This window comes from Terrapene carolina, unplaced genomic scaffold, assembly GCF_002925995.2.
Source record: "Terrapene carolina triunguis isolate 2854851 unplaced genomic scaffold, T_m_triunguis-2.0 Scaffold179, whole genome shotgun sequence".
Lineage (NCBI taxonomy): Eukaryota > Metazoa > Chordata > Testudines > Emydidae > Terrapene > Terrapene triunguis.
The window spans coordinates 689,849-712,904 of NW_020664530.1; the positions used below are offsets into that span (position 1 = coordinate 689,849).

The 23,056-nt window shown below is 41.8% G+C and overlaps 1 protein-coding gene across 2 annotated transcripts in view; it reads left to right on the forward strand.

Annotated features, from left to right (window-relative positions):
• Positions 1–23,056, forward strand: part of LOC112113484 (POU domain, class 6, transcription factor 2) — a 388,658-nt gene that overhangs the window by 253,397 nt on the left and 112,205 nt on the right. For both annotated transcript variants that reach the window (XM_026654065.2, XM_026654066.1), the window contains one exon: positions 16,474–16,796. In XM_026654065.2, coding sequence (XP_026509850.2) covers positions 16,474–16,796 — 323 coding nt within the window. The remainder of the gene's footprint in view (positions 1–16,473; positions 16,797–23,056) is intronic.

Sequence of the window (23,056 nt, forward strand, 5' to 3'; positions counted from 1 at the left end):
AGAGAATTCCCCCTAAGTAACAACACTAAAAAACATTAGTAACTTCTTCAACCACATCCAATATTCTAGTAATTGTCAAAATTTCCTGAACTCTCTACAATTAAAAGTTAAATTTTAACCTTTCTTTTGGAAAAGTCCTAAAGAATTGAATAGAAAATTGTAAGCTTTCTATGGGATTTTTGAAACATTCTACAGGATTTAATAGAGAATTATGTGCCTGCTAATAGCCTCTGTAGGATGGCTTAAAAAAAAACTGTAGACAGGCTATATTTCTCTTTTTAATTTTATAAATTCTTAGAGTAATTTCTACAGAATATTCAATTTGTAATGGTTTCATCCCTATTAAATTCTATGGGACTTTTCTGTAAAAAGGATTGAATTCACAGAATAGATTTTTAATATTCATTTCAGGTTAGACCCAAACCAAAATTTTAATATTTATTAGCAGCAGTAATGTGTTTATAGGTACACACTATGGCTGTTAATAAACCCATGGTTTATAGGTATATGTCTGTGTGCGTGTGTGTGTGTGTGTGTGTGTGTGTGTGTGTGTGTGTGTGTGTGTGTGTGTGTGTGTACATGCATGGGCAGTTTGTCTGATTGTTCAAGGGGGAGGGGTAAAGGCTACTCACAAGTGACACAGCAGTGAGCAGAATGTTTTCAAACTGCAGCTAGCGCTTGAGTAATCAGCAAAGCACATACAGCTGGTAGGGTCTAAACACTTAATTAAAACCATCCTTTATTATCCTAACTATTAAAATTAAGCCAATAGTGCCTAAAGGAGTGCATTAGGGATTAGCTCCCTGTGAGCACCTTGGAGCATCATTGCTGTAGGGCTCAATTTTGCCTCCCTCACATTGAGTGGTGCTATATTCCACAAGTAGTCCCATTGATTTGCATAATAAGGTACCAATCAGCACATATAAAGAGCAAAAAGCTTACCCCCTGAATTAGTACACTGGACAGTAATAATGAATGGTTTTTCATTCAATTTGCAAGCCTGCCATCTGTGTTCACATTTTTTCCCATCCAAAAATGCCCAACAAAAATGAATGGATTATTAACTCAAATGTCTTTTATTAAATGTTTTTGTAGCCCTCTTTATTTATAAATGCTTAATCAGTTGCTGTGGGAGAAACTTGTAGATTAGCTGCAAAGGGAAGATTTAGCTGCATGTAATGCAGGGGTCAGCAACCTCTGGCACACGGCTTGCCAGGGTAAGCACCTGGTGGGCCGGGCCGGTTTGTTTACCTGCCGCATCCACAGGTTCGGCCGATCGCAGCTCCCAGTGGCCGCGGTTCGCCGCTACAGGCCAATGGGGGCTGCAGGAAGCGGCGGCCAGCACATCCCTCGGCCTGCGCCGCTTCCCGCAGCCCCCATTGGCCTGGGACGGCAAATCACAGCCAGTGGGAGCTGCGATCGGCCAAACCTGCGGACGTGGCAGGTAAACAGCCCGGCCCGCCAGGGTGCTTACCCTGGCGAGCCGCGTGCCAGAGGTTGCCGACCCCTGAATTGTAATATCTTTCAGTTCATCCAAATTTCTCATGGCTTCTTTGTGGTATACTAGGGAACTAAGCCAAATAAGATATAGAATAGCACCCAAGGTTAAATGGCATCTTTCATATATGAGGAATCCTGATTAGAGCTAGGCAAATAATAGATTCTTTGGTTTATTGGCAATTTCAAATAGTCGGGGGAAAAGTTTCAGATTAAATGAAAAATGATTTTTTTCCAGAATTTTCAGAAAATCAAAAAGAAAAAAATTGTTTCAGGTTGAACACAATGTTTTGTTTCAACAAAATCAATATATGGATTTCAAGTATTTGCATACATTGCATTTTTAATAAAGTTAAAGGAAATTTTAAAATAAAAAATGTTCTATTTTGAAAATTTGGAACAAAAATTTCAGGGTGGGGGGGTTGAATTTTTGTTTGTTTTTAAATGGACAATTCAGTAAAATCAGTGTCCCTGATTCTGCATTTCTCACAAAAAAGTTTCTACCAAAAAGCTTTGTCCAGCTCTAACCCTGACAGGCTTTACAAAGCAATGAATTAGGTATTGCAGTGACTATGTAGACGACTGCAGCAGCCATTCTGGACTTCCCAGCATTCACACATTCTAATCTTGTTGAGAGAAGGAAGGTTGGACAAAACACAGGGGCTATGTCCCAGTCTTTTTGAAAAGGGCTAGAGTGTGTCTGCTGGGCACAGCTCAGAGAGGTGCAATGCAGAACAACTCCTAGGGGGAGCACCGGGAGGCAGAACATATCCATTAACTCCGTAGTGCACAGAAGGGACCATGTCTTCTACTACACTCCTTTATGGGGAGCAGGCTGTTCTTCCATGCCCGATAGTCAGATGCAGTGGGGCAGAACCATGGGCTGCCTCTTTCCAGCCACCTTCAGAGCACCATGTACCTCCAGCAAGCAGACAGGTGCAGGGGGACTGGAACTCTGTCTGTCCTTCTGCAAACCACACCAGAGGTCACTGCCCCCAACACCCTGCCACCAGCGGGCCACTCACCCACTAGGCACCTGTGTGAGGACCAGGCAGAATCAGGCCAGCATCTTTAACTTCCACCCTAAAGGTGACCATCGACAAGCAGAAAGAGACAAATCCTAGCCAAACCAAAAAAGGACTAAGTCATTAGGTTTACAGTAATATCAGTTGTGACTACCTTAACTGATGGCTGCCCTACTGGACACTGGTACAGTAAATTCCTCCTGTTAAAACAAAAATTCCCACTACTGTGTTAATTTGTACTTATTTCAGTAGCAGAAGCACTTATTTTGGCAGTAAGAATAATACCCTCTATTTGCCAAGCAAAGTTAGGTAGGTAGAGGCATCTCGGGGCTCAGAGAGCATTCATTGTTGTTTGAGAAGTAGAGCAGGGAAGACAATTTGCGGAACCAGAGGTTAGGTAGAAGCCAGGCATGACAGCGCTCTGCTGAGTACCCAAAGCAACAACAGCTTGGGGGGAGGAGGAGGACAAAGGGGCCTGTGTTCAGTTTGCCACCCTCTTGATTTTATAGCCACTCTCACGTTATTGTGAATAAAGTCATGAGCAATAGTTCCTTTTGCAGAAGAGGGGTGGCCAGCAACAGGGTCCAGAACTGCTGTTGACCCCAGTGCTAGACTTTGTTTTTAGTCTATTTAGAAATGAATAAAATAAACAGGAGAGAAAAAATAAATTGGGCCCCTTACACCTACCAAGGAATTACTGCAAACAACAAACAAAATCAGCTGGTAATGTTGCAGAATATTTTGAGAAGGAACATGTGGACCTAGCCCCTAAACAAAATGCTTCTTGTATTTGCTCGCTTTGTTTTAATTTGACGTATAATTGTCAATGAAATGAACCAAACAAGTGAACAAAGCTGAAGAGAACAAAATAAAGTTACTAACAGGCAGACTTATTATCTGGGGCAGCAGTGAGCTAGTATATAATCAGGCAGGTCCCGTGATGAGTCTGGGGCTCTCAAGATCTGGATTCACTTCCTGGCTCTTTCACAAACTTCCTATATAACCTTTTGCAAGTTATTTAATCTCTCTGTGCTTAATCCCCCGCCTGTAAAAGAGGGAAGTTATGCTTCCTTTCTCTGTCTTGTCTGCCGAAATTACAAGTTATTCACTGCAGGTATGGTCTATTTAAAACTATGTGTATGTACAGCACCTAGCACATGGTGACCCTGATCTTATCGGAGGATGGTGGTAGTACAAATAATAATTAATACTGAATGATCATTAAACTGTTTTTCATTCCTGTTCTAATTTTTTAATTGAATTAATTGTGTAGTTGTGATCAGCGTAATAGGTTTGATCGTGCAATGTGCTGAGCATCTCCTGAATGATGCAGAGTGCCCTCAACTCCTGTTGACTTCGGTAGGAATTAAGGGCACTCGGCTTCTTGCAGGACTTGGCCCTATGTTCTTCTGGACAGAAGACTAATACCCTGTTTGCTTTTTATTTTACTTTGTTCTTTTGCCCAGTCTGCCGCATTGCCTTTAATTTTACATGGCGGGGGGTGGGGGAGGCAGACGCAAAAGAAGTTAGATATTATAATGGGGAAGGCGCAGCTCCGTGTTGATGAGTCTCGACCCAAATCCAAGACCTTCATGGCTAATTCAGTTGCATATCTCTGTAGGGAATGGAGCTGCCTCTGTCAGTTTTGCATCTGTGCCTCCCACTCGCTGTTGATGCTTTATTGTCTATAAGGAATGGAAGACTTTTGGACCAGTGTTTTCTCTGCTCCTTGTTACACACACTTTCTTGCCTTCTTCCTTTATTCAGTGACTTGCACTCATCATTGTTACGCCTGCTTCTCTAGCCACTTGGAATTTGGACCTTGGAATGCAATACTCAGTTTTTTGAAACTTGAAGAGTTCTGAATACATACATGGAGTTGTCTCATGTCTCTTAGCTATTTGACTAGACAAAATCAACACTGACTGTCTCTGTAGGTGTGTCAGAGCATGTAGTATATTAGAGTCTAGCCACTCCATATTAAAACATGATTATTATATATTTGTATTGCAGTAGCATTTGGAGGCCCTGGAGGTCATGACTAGGGCCCCATTGTACAGCCTCCTAATCAGAGCCAGTCCCTGAAAGCTACTTAACACACACACAATGAAAGAAAACCAGTGACAGTGCACATATTTAAACAAAGATCCACATACTCAAGTATTTCTTACTTTCAGAAACTTCCTATATTGACATTAGGAAATGACAGAGAACACAGATATAATGAAAGTCTGTTAGATAAAAGCATCTCATCATACCAAATCATCTCTGAGGCACAGTAGCCTCTGCTACATATCTTGGTCAAGGCTGGTGGGAAGTGATACCCTCCTTTGTCATTCCCAGGACTCTTCCACTAGCTGAGCTTCAAGGCCAACCTTTTAAACCCCCAAACACTTTGATCTAGTGTTCCATTGTATTGTACAAAACAGTATGTTTTACTTACGGTAACTTCACTTTTAGTTAAGGAAACGTGATTCATTTCAAAGACTTTCTTTGAAGAGACTTCTAATAATTTCTGATGTTCAAAAGAAGCAATACTAAAAGTGCACCTGAATAAATATTTCTTTGTCGGGAGACCCATGTACCATAGACAAGTACAGAACTCTCAGTTGTCCATAAGAATACAAAATCCTCTTTTAGAATTTCCAGACAGCTCAATGAGTCCTTCTTGCTACGGCCCTTGTACCAGTGGAAATGGCCAGGCACCCACGGGACTACGGACTCACCTCTGCATTTCCTGGAGCTCAAAACTGGATTCTGCGCAATCCTTCCCAAGCTCCCCCTGGCATGGTATGGCACTCCTCTTGCATCCACCACAAGCTAGTGCATTCAAGGCACAGTCTGGCCTGTAGTCTTTATAAATGCCATGGGGATTTATATCTCAGAGCCACATCAATATTATAACATGGGAAACAGACAAGTAACAAAAATTATAAATTACAAGCGATAGTATTAAAATCAATACACATTTTGTGTGCGTGTGCTGCCCACTCGTTGTCAGGGAGTCTATTGGGAGCCATCATCATCATCATCTGGTCAGCAGAATCCCTTGTTTTCCAAAACAAAGGAGCCCAGTGTGTGAGCTATTTGCAGTTTCACTGCAAAGACAAACACTACCCATAAGGTCATAGGCATTGCTATATTGGATCAGACCCAAGGTCCATCTAATCCAGTGTCCTGTCTCTGACTGTAACCAGCTCCAGATCTTTCAGGGGAAGGTTCAAGAAAGTCTGCAATAGGCAGATATGGAGAAATCTGCTCCTCCCGAAGGTCTCAACCTAATCCCTAATAAGCTATGTCTACACTTACACCACATGTAGAGTACATACACTGCATGCCCTCCTAGCGCAGGTATAAACAGCGATATAGGTGGTGAGTCACAGTTAGGTAAGTAGAATACAGACACACCAGAACCTTAGGGTACGTGCCCTACATGGCTCTCTCTGCGCCCAAGCAGTGCCTCTCATGTCTAGACTGCTATTTTTAGCAGCATATTTTCCCCCTGCCTCCCCAGTGCTGGAGCCTTTTCCCACTGCCTCCCTCCTGCCAGAACCTTCATTGACACAAGTAGCTACACACTGCAGTGCGGATATAGCCTACTTTTCACTATGGCATGTAGCTGCGCGTACCTATACATGCTGCCACTGGTGTAGGCCAGGGCATAATTAGAGATTGGTTTTATCTCCCTTACAGTAAACTTCATTAGCATTAACATTATAACTCTGTATATTCCTTTTAACCATATAACCACTCCCTCACATATAAGGTTCTGTTTAACTTTATTTGTTTATTCTTTGTCTAGTACTGACAGTGTTTTCAGTGCTGTCAAAGACACAAAGATAAAAGCATCCCCTGTCCCAAAGAGCATATTGGCCATGACCCTGATCTTGCAAGCTGCAGAGGCTGGGTGGACTCTTGTGCCTGAGTGAAGCCACAGTAATCCCATTAGTGCTCAGCATAGGTATAAGGGTCTGCCCACAGGGAGCAGTTCACAGGATTGGGGCCTAAAAAGAGACAAAATGACAAAGTGGGAAATCGAAACGAGTAAACAACTTTGAGGTATTTGGGGTTTGTTTCTTTTTAAGTACTTTTTCATTATGACCTCACTCCTTGACCATCATACATTCCTGTCTGTGCTTCTGTAGGTATTTGTGCACTATTCTTCTAGCAGACTAACACTTGATTCCTGTGAAATGGCATGGCCAAATTGCTTTGAGAACTCACATCTGGTTCTGTTTGTCCTGGAGAGGATTTTTTCCCTCTTAGTCTTCCAACTTTTCCCTATACATTTTTTCCTTTGAAGGAATCCTGAAGAAATTCCCAAGAAATAACAGGTTATCCTTTGTATCCTGCCTCCCGATGATGAAAATTAACATTTCCCATGAGCTCAATAGGTTCTGGATTGTCCAGCAGGCAGGAACACCATGAACTTGCACATTCTTATGTTGTATCTTATGTTCAAGACACTGCACTTTCCTATCATTAAATGATCTGGACCAAATCCTGCAGCCCTTATTCAGGCAGAAACCTCCTATTGGCTTCCATACAGAACTGGTGTCAGGACTCCTCATTTGGCCCATTGTGCTTCAACAGAAGTTTAATAGGGGCCCACATTTTCACAAGAGATTTTTCATGTTCACAAAATCTGGAGCTACCAGATCTAGATGATGTTTGCTGTCTGTGCTTGACACCCAATGCCTCTCCTTTGGTAATTTAAGCCTTTGCACTGCCCTCGGACAATGTTACAGAGGTTTTTTAATTGTTTATCATTGCATGAAAGTCTCAAGATGATTTCCTGATTGATCTCTCTTGCCTTGGTGATACCAGTATCTAGGATGATATTTCAACCATCTGTACAGTATGGGGCCTGAGCTCCCATTTGAGCCGAGGAAGCAAATGGCTTATTAAAGTCTAATTTCTCCGGCTTGTTCTTGCCTTTGGGCATTTTAAATAGGTTAATGCAATTTTTACAATACTCTCAAGGAACTTGTCATAAACCAGGAGAAAATAGCTTCTAGATTATCTCAAAGCAGGAACTATTCCAAATACATTTGCCCTACTGCCTAGTCACGCCTCCCCATCTAGAACTTTTTTAATGTTTCCAGTGTATTATTGTACATCTTAAAGTTTGGTAGGGGAAAATGTCAGGTTTATTTAATACAGTGGTCATTTTTCAGGGAAGTTCCAGTATACATCAAAATATTGAGACACCACAGGCACCTGATAAATTATGATGGTTTTCTCCGTAATACTTCCTTTTTATTGCCTATATTCTTTAAAGTGAATTTAGTGTTCCTGAAAGATCCTGAATTTGACAACGGTGGAAAGTGAAGCCCTCTGCATATCTGCAGAGTTGGTACAACAAGAGCATTGGCAATGCAAGCTTTCCCCCCTGCCATGCCTTCACCTTGAGGGTTCACCTTTAGGCATGAGCAGAGGACTTGGTCTCCTTCCTCTTTCAATCCTTAGCCTCTTGACTGAAACTGCAAATAAAGGTGTCAATTGGTGACACCTATAGTGGTGTTTTTTTATGATGTTGCCGCTTAAAATTTTTGATACTGTCAATGCATTACATAGAAGCTACCTAGTGACATTATTCTAAATGTAAACAGTATATATATAAGGTGATGCCCAATTCATTTTATTGAAAGTAGGGTACCCTGCAACCATCAGAATGCAATGACTTTGTTCCCTGTATTCATGCAGGCTGGATTTAAACTAGTGATTTAGAAGTAATATGCTCTGTATTCTATTACTAATCCCTTGAGCCATTATGTGCCACCCTTTCCTTATTTTTTTTACCAGATGCTAACATAAATAAAACAACCCTCACTTCCCCCTCAAAAGGAAAATCCAAGCATATGCAAAAAATAAAGTGGGTAGATGGCTAACCCGCCCCTTATTACCCCTAGTAGGAGAGAGTGTAAACACGGGCCTGCATTAGACTATTCAGTGTGTGCATTCAATCTTTAGAAATCTGTTTCGAAGAAGATATACCTCATTAAAAGAGAAACAACAGGAAAAAGCAGGCCATGTCAACTCGGACGCAAGCTCGGATGCTTAAGTTAGTTACACTTTTTAGTTTGAGGCAATGTAAATCCATTCTCCATTATTGGGGAAGTGGAAAAAGACATTAGCCTCTAAAAGCAGCTAGAGCCGAGTTCTGTGCTCAGTGAAATAGGAAAAGGTATAATGTATGATTTTCTCTTTTTGTCCGTTGTACATCGCATTACATTTTAGTCAATTGTACATCACATCAAGGCACTGTATAACATCTGCGCAATTATGCAAATATGAGGCTTTAGGGAAAAGTAACAATAAAGTATTCCTTCAAACTCCCACAATCCCTTTCTCCTCTTTACTCTCTCTCTCTAATCAGACAATATGTGGAGTTCATCCACAAGAACAAATTCAGAATACAAGTTGAATTACAAGAGCTCTAATTTGATTTTAGGATTAGGCTTGAGAGATCTTTGGAATCTGAATTTATACTGTGAATGGGGTGTTAAATATGGGTCTGGATCTGAAAATAAATATAATTAAGCTTTTGTGGCTTTGTTAACTTTTTTTTCAGTTGCTAGGAAAAAAATATTTATAATTTTTTCTTTTGCTATTATTGACATTCAGAGCCCTTCTTTTTGCCTGGACAGTTGCAGAAACATACTAACCATGACAAATGAGACCCTACTCCTGTTCCCACTGAAGTCAGTGCAAGCAGAACTGGGACCGGAGTACATATAGTTGGTGCCATGACTACCTTCATTTTTCCTGCTACAGCCATGAATCAGACCTTCTCTCCCTTAGACTCGTGGAGCAGAATGAATTCTTGGTGTAAATTCATTGCCTTCAGCATAGTTACATCAGGGGTGAATTGGACCCATTGCATCACCTTTAATGGCTAAAGTTACCTGCCAGTTTCCTACATGAGTGATACGTGGATGAACAGGAGAGGTGGAGGAGCATGAAAGGGCCTTCCCCACGCCCCACCTTATGTGAACAACATAAGGGCCAGGCAGATTATGTTGGCCCAAAGGGAACTGGGAGGGGCATGGAGAAGCCTAGCTCATGCTCTCCCTCTGCACTAGAGTGGAACCGGCAACACCATTAAGAGATGTAGTAGCAGGGGCACTGGGCAGATCAGAAAAGCAAGGTGTGGATGCTCCCCCTGGCACAGCCTGGCTCTACAGCACCCCTGACTCTGAGCTGTGCTGAGCAGGTACAAGTCGCTCCCTACATGTTTTTCTGCCCTTATAGAGTTTTTGCGTTAGCCTTTTATATAACGCGGTGATCACTGAAACGTGTGACCATCCCTCAGGAGATTTACCAGGGCACTGCAACAATTAAGGATCCATCATAATTGCCATACACACCAGTTCAGCACTAGGGTGACTGCAACTGTATCACACACATTCGTAACTAGTCTGTAGTATGACAAGATCATATTGTACTCACAATGGAGACACTCAAATTAGAAAGCCAGCTTGTTTCTTTTTGTCTATAAGCATACATACATGTTACCAGCTTCCTTTTCCTAAAGGGCTGGAACGGATTCCTTAGATTCATACATAATATCAATTCAATATGCATTTTTCATTAATAGAATTTGAGATGAATTCCAGTTCCTGTGGGTTTTCCTGTTCCTTGTTTACAGTTTAGATACAATATAGAAAATGTTAGCTCATTAAACTTATCTCTCCCTTAAAATGATTCATTTTACTGTTTCTTTGTTGAATGATAGAAAAGAGGGATTTTCTTCGGGACACTTTTTGCAGAAATTTGATTTTGTTTATCTTAGATAAAATATACAGTTCTGAAAAAATAAATTAATACTTCACACTTATCGCCAAAGTTCTAGCCAATAATTAGCACATACATCATCATAAGATTCCTGTGAGGTAGGTGAATACATGTTATGTTTTACATATCTATAGAGAGCGGCTTAGTGTGCAGCGTAGACATCACTGAGTGTATTTCTACACTGCAAAAAAACCCAAAACCAAACAAAAAGGTATCAGCGAGTCTCAGAACCTAGGTTAACCGACGTGGGTTGCAAGGCTCCTACTATGGGGTTAAAAATAGCAGTGTAAACGTTCTCACTTGGTCTGGAACCCAGGCTCTGAGACCCTCCTCTATTGCCGGATTTCAGAGTCCAGGCACCAGCCCGAGTGGGAACGTCTACACTGCTATTTTTAGCCTTGTACTGTGAGCACAAGTCAGTTGACCAAGACTCTGAGACTCACTGCCATGGGGGAGAGGGAGTGGGAGGGTTTGCAGTGTAGATGTATCCTGAGTGGCTTACCCAAAGCCACACAATGAATCTGCTGTCAAAGTGAGTGCTGGATCTGGCATCCAGTCCCATGCTCACTCCTCATCACACTGCCTCTCACAAACTGCATATGTAGTATAATCAATGGGGTTTGTCATGTATTTATTGCTTTCAATTAAATCATGTCGTTTGTCTACGCTCCTTAGCTTTTATGACTTGTATACCTGTCTGACATTTGTCACTTTCTTCAGCGCTTGGAGCCTGGTGGAATTTCAGATGATACAAGAGCAGTGTCTGTTTCCAAGAGTCCTTCCTCCAATTCCACAACTGTTTGTTAGTCAGTGAAAAAGTTGTTTATCATCATATTAAGAAAACCAAATCCCTACTTTTACCTCTTCAATGTAATTTATAACTTAGTAGGCCATTAAGTGTTGCCTCAGAGAGGATTTGTACAGAGCTCTTCCAAACAGACAAGACTCTATTGACTCAGATTGCCAATAGACAAACAGAGTAGGAGCCTACTGCCTCCTCCATCTCCACTTGTTTCCACCCTCTCCCATCCCCAGGGCGAATAAAGTGTCAGATTCTATGGGCAAATCATAGAGTATCTGTCATAGGTATTTATATGGTTACCATTACCATAGTATGTGAGCGCCTCAGAATCTTTAACGTCTTTATCCTCACAATACCCCTGTGAGGCAGGGAAGTGCTATTATGCCCATTTTATAGCTGGGGGACTGAGTCACAGAGAGACTCAGTGACTTGCCCCAAGGTCACACAGGAAATCTGTGGTGGGGCAGGATATTGAATCTGGGTCTCCTAAGCCCTGGCTAGTGCTCTAAGCACCAGACATTCTTCTCCAGTATGGTGCCATTCAACATGAATAAAAGTATCAAAATCTGGCCCTAAGTCACAAGGTCTAAGACAAGAGAGGGATTTGGTTGCGTTTATGGACTTTGTCTCTGTACTATTTGGGTTAAGGAGAAGAGAGGACATGAAGGTAGAAATGTTTGTAAAATAGAAAAATAAATTGTACTGTTTTTCAGAATATGCTATCAAGAAAACACTTTAATGAAGATTTAATTTGAAACAGTACAGTGCTGAAGCTGGCCTAATGCATAGCTTGTTAATGGAGGTGGTGCGAACAGGAAGACATAAGCTGCTTGGCTAGCCATTCCATCAAATTAAATTACTTCTTTGCAGGGTTTGAAGTCACTGCTTTAGTCACAAGCGACACATTCCTTTCAAGAAGATTCATAGATTTAAAGAAATTTTACCTCTTCAGGTTTTACTCTCCTAGGTTTAAGCAAACAGTTTAACATCAATTCCATTATCTGTTTCCCTAGAGTGTGTGCTGTTACTTCAGTTGCACTTCTGTCACTGGCAACAAGTCACATTTCATTAAAAGAAGCATTCTGAAATTAAATAATGTGCTCTGTGAGGAAAAAGATTAATACTAATATTTCTTAAAATATTAGTACTGTATTCCAGTTGTTTTGTGTTACTCAGTCACAAAAACATATCCTTGTAATTTGGGCACTGTACTGAACCTTCCCCCTCATTTGTTTTATTATGTTAAATATCTTCATTCCTTTTTTTGCCTTTCTTTTCTTCACTGCCCTGCCTGTGCTCCCAAGTGACTATTTGAGACCTCCAGGCAATGCCACTTTTAACTTTAACAATGCGTCTTCTTGTATTTCTTTTAATGTTACATTTTTCACACTTTAAACTTTCAACCATAAAGCAAATTTAGGACAACTCTGTTGTTACACATTCGTATGGTCAGAACCATATGAATTCCCCCATCATACCATCTCCATCTTTCCTTGTTCCCAAATGCATTACTAAAAAGTGTGGTTTGACCATTATTTTGCTTTCCAGAAACACTTTTTAAAATTTCCTCTAGAGTAAAATCACAATATTTGGGGCTTTGGTTAGCCTTCAAGGACAAGGTTGTGGCTTACTCTGACCTGCACAGTAGGGTAAGGGAATGTAAGCTACACCCTTACTCCTCTGTATGGGCTATGTACATCATAGGTTATAGATAGGGCCTTTCCAAATTCACGGCCATGAAAAACACATCAGTGAAATCTGGTCTTTTATGTGCTTTTACCCTATGCTATACAGATTTCATGGGGGAGACCAGTGTTTCTCATATTGGGGTTCCTGACCCAAAAGGGAGTTGTAGGGGGGTCACAAGGCTATTTTAGGGGGGTCATGGTATTGCCACCCTTACTTCTGCGCTCCCTTGAGAGATGGGTGGCTGGAGAGTGGCAGCTGTTAGCCAGGCACCCAGCTCTGAAGCCAGTGTCCCAGTGCAGAAGTAAGGCTAGCCGTACCGCAACCCACCCTACAATAACCTTGAGACCCCCCTCACAATTCGTTTTTGGGTCAAGACCCATACAATTACAACACTGTGACACTTCAGATTTAAATAGCTGAAATCATGAAATTTACGATTTTTAAAATCCTATGACTGTGAAATTGACCAAAATGGATCATGAATCTGGTAGGGCCCTAGTTATAGAACTGGGAGGAATGCAGCTTCCATGCAGCCACCACTCCCCTTCCCACACAAGAGGCTGGGGAAAGAGCAGGCAGGGACAGCGAGTGGGGGAGCCTTGACTCTGGCACTCCTGATGGCCAGGAGGGGGAAGTAATCTGTGCAAGGTAAAAGGCTGGTGTAGATTGCTTACCCCCTGGAGCAAATGTACCTTCCTTCCATAAAAAAGTTGTATGTATTGCAGACTGTATTAGTGCTAACTATATTTTCATATAATGGAATCAGAGTTGCCTTCCAACATACATGTACTCTCCAGTCTTCATTTTCATATGCTAGTAGAAAAATCTTAGAAGGTTTTTTTTAAAATTACCCTCAAGACTTTGAGTCATCTAGCTCATGGTTCTGTTTTCTAAAGTGGTGGGAGCATACAGTTACTGCTCCCGGTTGGTGTGTCTTGCCTGGTGTATTGTAAGCGCCTTTAATTTGATGGTTGCTCTCTATTTTTATTTTGTCATGTTTAGCTTCCATTAAACAGTTACTTGTTTTCCTCTCCAACAGCTCAGTAATAGGAATATTTTGGCAGCAACATTCATTATTCTCCACATTCTCCACTTTCAATACTCCCCATGTCGTCTTGTTAATATTTGCGCCATCTTCCCAATCACATGTCCTTTGTTTTGTTCATCATCACTTGCTATGTTCAGCAGTTACCCTAAACAGACGTAGGCATCTAGGGGCAGGTCTTCACTACGGGGGGGGTCGATTTAAGATACACAAATTCAGCTACGCGAATAGCGTAGCTGAATTCGACGTATCAGAGCCGACTTACCCCGCTGTGAGGACGGCGTCAAAATCTACCTCTGCGGCTCCCAGTCGATGGCGCTTACTCCCACCTACGCTGGTGGAGTAAGAGCGTCGATTCGGGGATCGATTGTCGCATCCCGACAAGACGCGATAATTCGATCCCCGAGAGATCGATTTCTACCCGCCGATTCAGGCGGGTAGTGTAGACCTAGCCGGGCCCCGTGGCCTCACTTCTTCCAGGACTTTGGGCTCAAGCACCCCGTGTCTCGCCGTGGCTCTCTACAGCCAGCCTATCACGGTGCCTCAGTGGGTCACAACTGAGAATACCAAATTCAGGACAAGCTGCTTCTGGCCTGCTGCTGCTTCTGGCCGCCCTGCCGCAGACCCTTTGTGGCTCTGGCCGCTTCACCCAGCCTCGGCTGCGGCGCTGGGGAGGCGGCCGCCCTGCGGCATCTGCAGGCAGCTCCGTGTGCCCCGAGGGGCAGCTCCCAGCCCGAGTGTCCCCTGCTCGGAGCCTGCCCGGCCCAGCCACAAGGTGTGGGCGCTGCTCCCCCGCGGCGCGAACCGCAGCGGCCCCAGGGCGATGCGCTGCTGCCGCCAGGGCCGGCTCTAGGCTTTTGCCACCCGAAGCATAAAAAGGAAAAAAAAAAAAAAAAAGACGGCCAGAATGCTGCCCTTGAAAATGTGCCACCCCAAGCACGTGCTTGGTTTGCTGGTGCCTAGAGCCGGCCCTGTTTCCCTTGATGTAGCTGCAGTTTAATTTCCTTTTCAGGTTGCTTTTGAGGTGAGTCATACATACATGACTGTAATTCATGTAAATACACATTAGCCATTTGATTCTCTTTGTTGATTGAAGAATACCTGTATATTATTGCAGATAAATTAGGAATATTGGAATGGGGTGATGAAAGGTTCTTCCCATATGCTGCCCACTCCACCATGCATCCTATGTGGTTTATACTTCCCTGCTCTTCCTCACCCGTTTCTTTTGTTTTATGCCACTTTACCCATGCAGTGACTTCAGAAATCACTCCAAATCCTCAGTGTCATTTGTAGGGCATACATACCTAGAGAGCTGGAATAGGGCTATCAGCGTGAAAAGAAAGCTGAATCAACTTTGTTTATTTGACAAATCTACAGTTGAACCTGGTAAACAATGTTTCTTGCCATGAAATGTAAATTATATTTCTAAATAATAGGCTTGATTCACTCCAAGGTTACTTTGGCTTCCATTGATACAACTCCGGATGGAGCATCCTGGTGGCAACAAGACCCTCTGGACGGTGGGTTGTAGCAGTGAATGACACTTACAACCTCCTGTCCATTGGGCTCCTGTCGCCAGCCAGTACAGCTCCAAAAGTGATGGCTGAGCATAGGTAAATGGACTCTTGGGACATGTGCTGATTCAGTGAATCTTCTGGGCAGCTGCATCTGACACAGCTTCTATGAAGCCTGGCTTGCAACTTAATATTGCCCTCCACATATGAAGTCCCCAATGCAAACGCTGTGTGCCCTCCTCCGTGACTGGATTCCCATTTGCCTAAGGTGGCCCTGCTGGCACTAGGAGATACCATGTGTTCTTTGTGCCAACAGGGTGAACTGAGCCCACACTTTTGGATGCTTTTGGTTGAGGGCACCATACTAGTGAAAAAGTGATATTTTTGCCACCAGCAGATGAGAGCGGTGTCTACCAGGCTGGCAGTAATTCACAAGAGTTTTACAGCTTTTAGACTGAATGATAAGGTGGACTCAAAGCTCAGAGGCACAAGTGCATTTTACTGTCTATTACCTATGCGCTGTACAAAAAACATCACACCTGATATTTTATCTCCTGATACCTACCATATAAATACCCTGTGTCAATATTACAGCTTTGTTGTGTCATTGCTCATCTTTTCAGGGAATGCTTTATTTTATAACCTTGATTCTCTCTTTCTCTATGTAGTGGCATCAAATCACGCTATGGTATGTGTAACAGCATCCCATCAGCCCAGTCCTCTAGTCTTTACTCAGGCAAAATTCCCACTGACTTCATTGCTAGGTTTGTCTGAGCAAAGACTGCAAGATCCGGCTCCAAACCTACACATGGGCTCACTGGATGGGTGTTTTACCTTTGACTTCAGTGGAGCCAGGATTTCACCAAAGAGCTGCACTAGCAGAACTGAATGCTGGTTTTCTTGGTGGAATATTTCTTAGACTCTTGCAGGAGCCTGCACTGTGTTGTTCACAATGGGCCAGTTCCTGGCCAGGTTGAAATCAGTTTTGCCATATACTTCAATAGGACCAGGATTTGGTCCAGCATATAATTCACCTAGTAAGTGTCTCTGGAGTACATGAGCTGTATCATGTATAATTCGGTTTAATTTTTTAATTTGTAGCTACCTCATCCCTGAATTCCCAGCTTCAGCAACTTCAGCATCTTCAACAGCTCCAGCATCATCAACAGCAGCAGCAGCAACAAGGGCAACAACAGCAGCAGCAAACAAGCCAGCAGCAGCAACAAGCTCAGCAGACACAACAAGCCCAACAACCGCAGCCGCCACCACAGCAGCAGCAGACACCACAACAGCAGAACCAAACGCAGCCCCAGAGCCAGACCCAACCACCGCCAGCCCAGCAGTCCTCAAACTCCCCTCAGAAACCCAACCAGTCACCAGGACATGGCCTTCCATCTCCACTCACTTCTCCAAATCCACTGCAGGTACGATGGTCCCTGGTGAATAGAAATCTCTACTGTGTAGCAATGAACAGTAACTTTCTCTCTTCTGGAAGGCAGCAATCCACTCGTTGTGGGGGAAATAAAATGCACACTGCATGTGCTGAGCATACACACTGATCAGTGTCAGCTAATTTGAATCAATCCTTTATGTGCATGCTGCTTTCAGCCTAAGCCTGTCTTAGGAAACTAGAAAAACAAAACAAGTGAAATTCCTAGACTGTTTGCTTCTGAAGGGCAAATATTATCTTTTGCTCCTGAAACAAACATCGTAAGCTCCTAGGTGAAACAGGCCAAATTCTTCTCTGATGTAACTCCACTAGGTTCGTGGGTGTTATAGCAGAGATCAGTTTGGCCCACCAGTCTCACCATCTGCTATTTTCTGAAAGCAGCCACAAAGTCAGCTGCCATTTAAAGTTATTATGCTCCCAAAATGATCATTATTGTACATTCAGAATTCTGCTGTCATAACATAAGTGTTCAGCATGCTTTAGCTTCCACTATTTCCAAAAAGTTTCAAAGCAGAGGGTAGGAAAGGTGCCCTTTCTCTCATCTCCACATTTTATCGTTAGTCTTATTAAGAACAAAAGCTAAATTAAACAATATTGAGACTCGTATGGCGGACCACAAATCCAGGGTTAAATCCATCCTTACCTACTCACCCCACTGTCATGTCTGAAATGCTGGGGGCAATAATAGTTACAGTGACTCGTGGCTCTTTTTGTTGTTCATAAGGCCTTTTGTTGACACATGGCTAGACATAACTGTGTCTACTTGCACAGACTGGGCCACATTCTTCTCCCAGCTACTCTGGTTGTATACTGGTGTAACTCCATTAAAGACAGTGGAGAGCTACTCCTGATTTACAGAGGTGAGAGGAGACTCAGGCCCGCAGTACTTAATGATCATATTGAGTGCTATTGCACATCAACTTTAGAAGTTTTAGAAGATGAATATACAGTACTGCAGACAGAGGGCTATATATAAAGGCATAACAAGAATTAATGTTTGGGAGTTAGAGCCAAAGAAATTCAAATTAGAAATAAGGTACAAATTTTAATGGTGAGGGAGATTAACCATGGGGACAAATGACCAAAGGAAGTGATGGATTCTCCATCTCTTGATGTCTTCAGATCAAGACCTGGATGCCTTCCAGGAAGAGATGCTTTAGCCAAACACAAGTTATTGGACTCCACATAGGGGTAACTGGGTGAAATTTAATAGCCTGTGTCATAGAGGAGTTCAGACTAGACTCTAATGGTCCCTTCTGGCCTTAAAATCTATGAATGTCAGCTAATGTGTGCACAAATTTCAAACAGCCAGCTACAACTTTATCTATTGGGGAGCAAGAACTCACACTAACTTCAGTAGTGCAGGAACAAGCCCTGTGTGCCTAATTATTGCACTGAATATAATACAGTATGTACAGTCTCCTGATGTTTGGAAATTCCTCAGATTTGTAGAGGTAACTGACATAATAGGCTTACAACTCCATCAAAGCCACTACGATCCCATTGAGCACTTTATAATTAATTAGATTCATGACTCTACACTAGACTTGAAAAGGCATTGGTGGATATTAGAACTTTTGTTCATAATATTTCTTAATACGAAAAAAGTATATAGCTCTATTTCAGCCAGAGGCAGTTGAAGCAGCAGTGCTCAGATCCAGATTAGGGGTTGAGTATGATGGGGCCAAAGCCTTGCAAGCAGTTCCAGAAAGTTTTGTTTAAAAAAAAAAACCACTCTCACAAGATCAGTTGTTCTTACTTGAATTTCATCATCTTGGATCCAAACCCCACAAGAGCAGTTTTGACTACACACATAACTATGACTGTGAATACACACAAGGAGAAGATCTCTCGAGTAAAAAGGTGCTGTTTTTATACATTCACTTTTCAGAGTAGAACTGTACTTTAAACAACAGCTAGAAATACTGCAAAAAAAGGTTTTCATTTACTTTATTTTATAAACTTTGCCATTACCCTTTTTATGCTTTGACAACTCTATGGTTTCAGGCCTGTTCACCTTGCATCTTTAACGCTATAATGATTTCACTATTTTCAAATGCTTTTTACACAATTATTACAATTGGTTTAAATGAGGCACTCAGCCCTGTCCATGCTGGCCAGTCAGATCATATGCAACCTCTTTAAGACTAAACTGAATAAAAACTGTGTTTTAAAATGGTTCAGCTAATACACTAAAAGTCCATTGGAGACAGGTCCTTACTCTGTGAGCCTTTTCTACAGCAAAGCATAATGCTGCTAGAGCTCCTACTGTGTATTGTGTTAAGGGCTACTTAGGTACTACTTAGTGCACAGTCCATCATGTTAGAGAGGGCTCTGGGACTCTTTAATATGCAGATTATTGACACATAGAGACAGAAATAGCTCCAAAGGAGCTGCGGTTACATTTTATTGTCTCCGTGCAGCTGCCATGCATGCACGCTAAGTACATTTTTTATATGCTACTAAAAATGCCTGTTAGCTATTTGCTTTGGAAGTTACTGTGCATTTGGTCTTCTAAACAAAAAAAAACCCATTTTTTAATTCTGTTTGTTAATTTCCAACCTATCTCAAATGCAGCTGAGCCAAAACCAGAACCTTTCAATCTGGGAGCCTTTACGTTTTGTGTGGGCTCCTATTTCAGTTCCCCAGATCCAAACCCACTTGCTGGAGCGTTGGCTGCAGATCAGATCCAAAATGGCAAGGGGCATATTTCCCAGTTCTGGTAAAGGGGAATCCAAATGCCAGTGAGAACAGTTCCGCCTGAGATTTCCACTAGGTAGGACTAAGATCTAATGAGAACTGTTCAAGAGATGTCATCAGCGTTGAATCAGAATTTAACCCTTAGCCCTGATGTGGCCTCGAACCTTAAACTGAACCTAATCTGGATCTGAACACTCCCTCCTAGGCCCATCTCTGATCTAAAGGTACAGACCAATATGACTGCAAAGTTTTAGCTAAACAAAGTCATTTTTCACTTGGAGGAGCACAAAGAAGCATGTCACAGCAGTAACTTCTCTTTGTGTGAGATACTTTATATGGCCTCCATTAGCATAGTATCTGAGCACCTTGCAATCTTTAATGTATTTATCCTCACAACACCTCAGGGGTAGGGCAGTGCTATTATCCCCATTTTACAGATGGGGAACTGAGGCACATGGAGTCATGATTTCTTTGAGGTCACACTGAAGACTGTAGTGGAGCACAGAACTGAACCTAGATCTCCTAAGCCACAGGCCAGCATCCTAACCATTCCTTCCTGCCTCTCGCTCTCTCCCTCTGTTTAGAATTTCTTTAAATTTAAAGGTAGCTGACCCATTTTTTTATTTTAATGTGTTTTTAATTAATTGTATTTAGTGCCGCTGAAAGGTGCCAGACTCAGGAATCTAGCACTCATGTTGATGTTACTCTGCTAGGGATCTTGGTATGTGTATCAGATTATAACATGGAGATGATGATGCTTGTGCACCCCCATCAGGCCAGTCACAGTCTGACCTGGGGATTTTAAGGGGTAGCCCTATACTCTCACCTTGCCTTGAAGCGTTTGAGTTCTTGATAAGTTTAAGTATTTCTATGATCATTTCTTTAACCACTAAAATATGGCTATCCATGAACAAAATAATTCTCTTCAAAAAGATCCTTGACCACATGCCTAACTTTATGCACGTGAGTAATCCCATTGATTTAACCTGTGAACCTTTTCTACAACAGAACATAATGCTTCTAAACCTCCCTAAATGTATTGTGTTAAGGGCTATTTAGAGGACAGTATATTATGTTATTCAGTACTTTGGGATTCTTTAATATGCAGATCATTGATACCCATACAAATGCCTCCAAAGCAGCTGCTGTTACATTATAACTTCAGTAGGACTACTTGCATACTCAGAGTTAGAGATGTGTTGAATCATGGCCTAGACTAATGGTAAACTCCTTTTCGTCAAGCAAAATTTAACCTTTCAGACCCCAATCCTGCAGTCTGATCTGCAAAGATGAACCTTTACACCTGGGTGGATCTGGTTTCAGGACTGGGTCCAAAGTTTTTTTTTTCTTTTGTACAAGTAAACTAGCAATAGCATACAGCAGATATTTGGCATCACCTTATATATCTACTTTATAATACCTGCTTAGAATGTATGTATGTTTGTTTGTTTGTATGTCTGATACTTTAACTTAAAAATCGACCTGGAACTAAATTCAAAGATATTATGGCCTCTAAGGTAATGATCTTTATGAACTAGAATGAAATGGTTTTTGTTTGAGGAATATTAAGGGAATAAAGATCAACTAAGTTAAAATTTGACAGCTTAAATTTCATTTCTGAATTCTTGATTTTTCATGTGGGTTTTATCTTCTTACATTATTCAGGATCTGTCTGAGAGATATTAGTTTAGAACAATGCAACCTCAAAAGATTGTCATGAGAAGCCAGTAATTCAGAAGGATGATTGCGTTTGTTTCAAAAACTCTGAAGGATAACAACAATTATATCTTGAAATGTACAGATGCTGTCATGTCTTCAGAAAGAAAATTAAATGAAAGTGACTTGCTTAGGTATACCTGAGTGAGGTGCTTTCTCTAGCTGATCAGAAATTAATAACGCTGATACACTGCACACTGGCTAAAATTCTCAGCATGATTCTTGTCAGATTGTTCTGTAATATTGCACTATAATTCTATTGCTATCCTTTATTCAATTCAGTGGACTGGATTGCATTTCCAAAAAATATATATTATTTTTTAGCAAGTCTTACCATTATTTTATAATAGCAGAGGAGAAATCCTAGTTTTGGTTATTCCACTCTGTGGGTCTGGTTCTGCCCTGACTACAGAGGTGTTACTCCTGATTTATATTGATGTGAGTGAAATAGAGCTGAATGAGGTCCATAACTAATCTCTAAAGGACAATAAAGCAGATGAGAATTGCTGGAGTGGAGCCGCATTCAACCTCATCCCAGGAGATCCCTTACATTCCCCTTTTACCCAGACTTGAAGGGGGGGGGGTAGTTGGTGATGGAGGAGTTTTGGGGTGTTTTTTGTTTTTTTTTGTTTGGTTGGTTTTTGGTTTTACACCATCTGAGAGCAGGGGACTTCTCCCCAAGATAGCTGCTGTCAGATTCCAGTTGCTTTGTACCAATTGACTAGCACAAAGGAGCCAGAACAGGGAAGCAAATCTAGCTCATTTGGGACACACAGCGGAAGACTTCAGTTCTATAAAATTATTGGCAGCTTGGAATAAATATAATTCTGATCCTGGATGGTCTCTGCTATTGAAAGGGACACTATGCCTGTTTTTGAGAGACCACCTTGCTGAAATTTCAAAGGATAAACAGCCACCTATTAATGGGCAAATCCTGAGGACTTGCCATTCCATGAATACTTTTAGGAGCCCTCAGGTCTTGATGATTTGCAATATAAATTCAAGTTAGAGAATAACTTAGTCCATTATCAGCTTGGCTGCAAGAACAGGGCACTTTGTGTTGACAACACATGTTTAAATCTGGCCCCGAAGACAAGGCTAGCTACTGGTTGAACACTGACCCAGGTGTTTGAGCATTATGGATCAGTTGAACCCATCCACACCTATATCCTCAAAATAAGATCCCCACTAAAGGTGGAGAATGATCCCAACTAATTTCCACTGCTCTACTCATGAGCAAAGTTGAACACACAAACAGAAATTCCCCGTTGAAGAGTCCCAACTGTAAAATTATTCTGACTGTATTAAGAACTCTGCGCCAAACCACCTTTTGTCATAGAAGCCTACATACAGTAACTGAAGCTGAAGGAAGATGATAGGTAAAAATAAATAAAAAAGAGGGTGGAGGGGAAGAAGTGGGGGGGAAGGGTGGATGACAACAAAAGCCCTCCAAATAAAAGAAAACCGTAGGCTGGCGAAAGAAAAGTCTTCTTCAGATTAAATTTTCATGCTAATCTTAAATAATGTATTTGGCACCTCGATATTTTTATAACAAAGAAAGAGAGTCAGAAAGACTGAAAAACTCAGCTATAAATGAGGGAGAGTATGTACACAAACGCCTGGGGCTCCGACAGGCAAAAAAAACAAAAACAAAAAAACCCCACAAGTATTCAAGGGTTAGTTTCTCATTAAAAAAAAAAGGAGCTCAATTCAACATTTACTGACATTTCCAGAAATTTATTACAAATCTTTGAGATCCAGGAGGAACAACAAAGTTTATATTGCTTTGAGAGTGGCAGGGAAAATAATTAATTTACA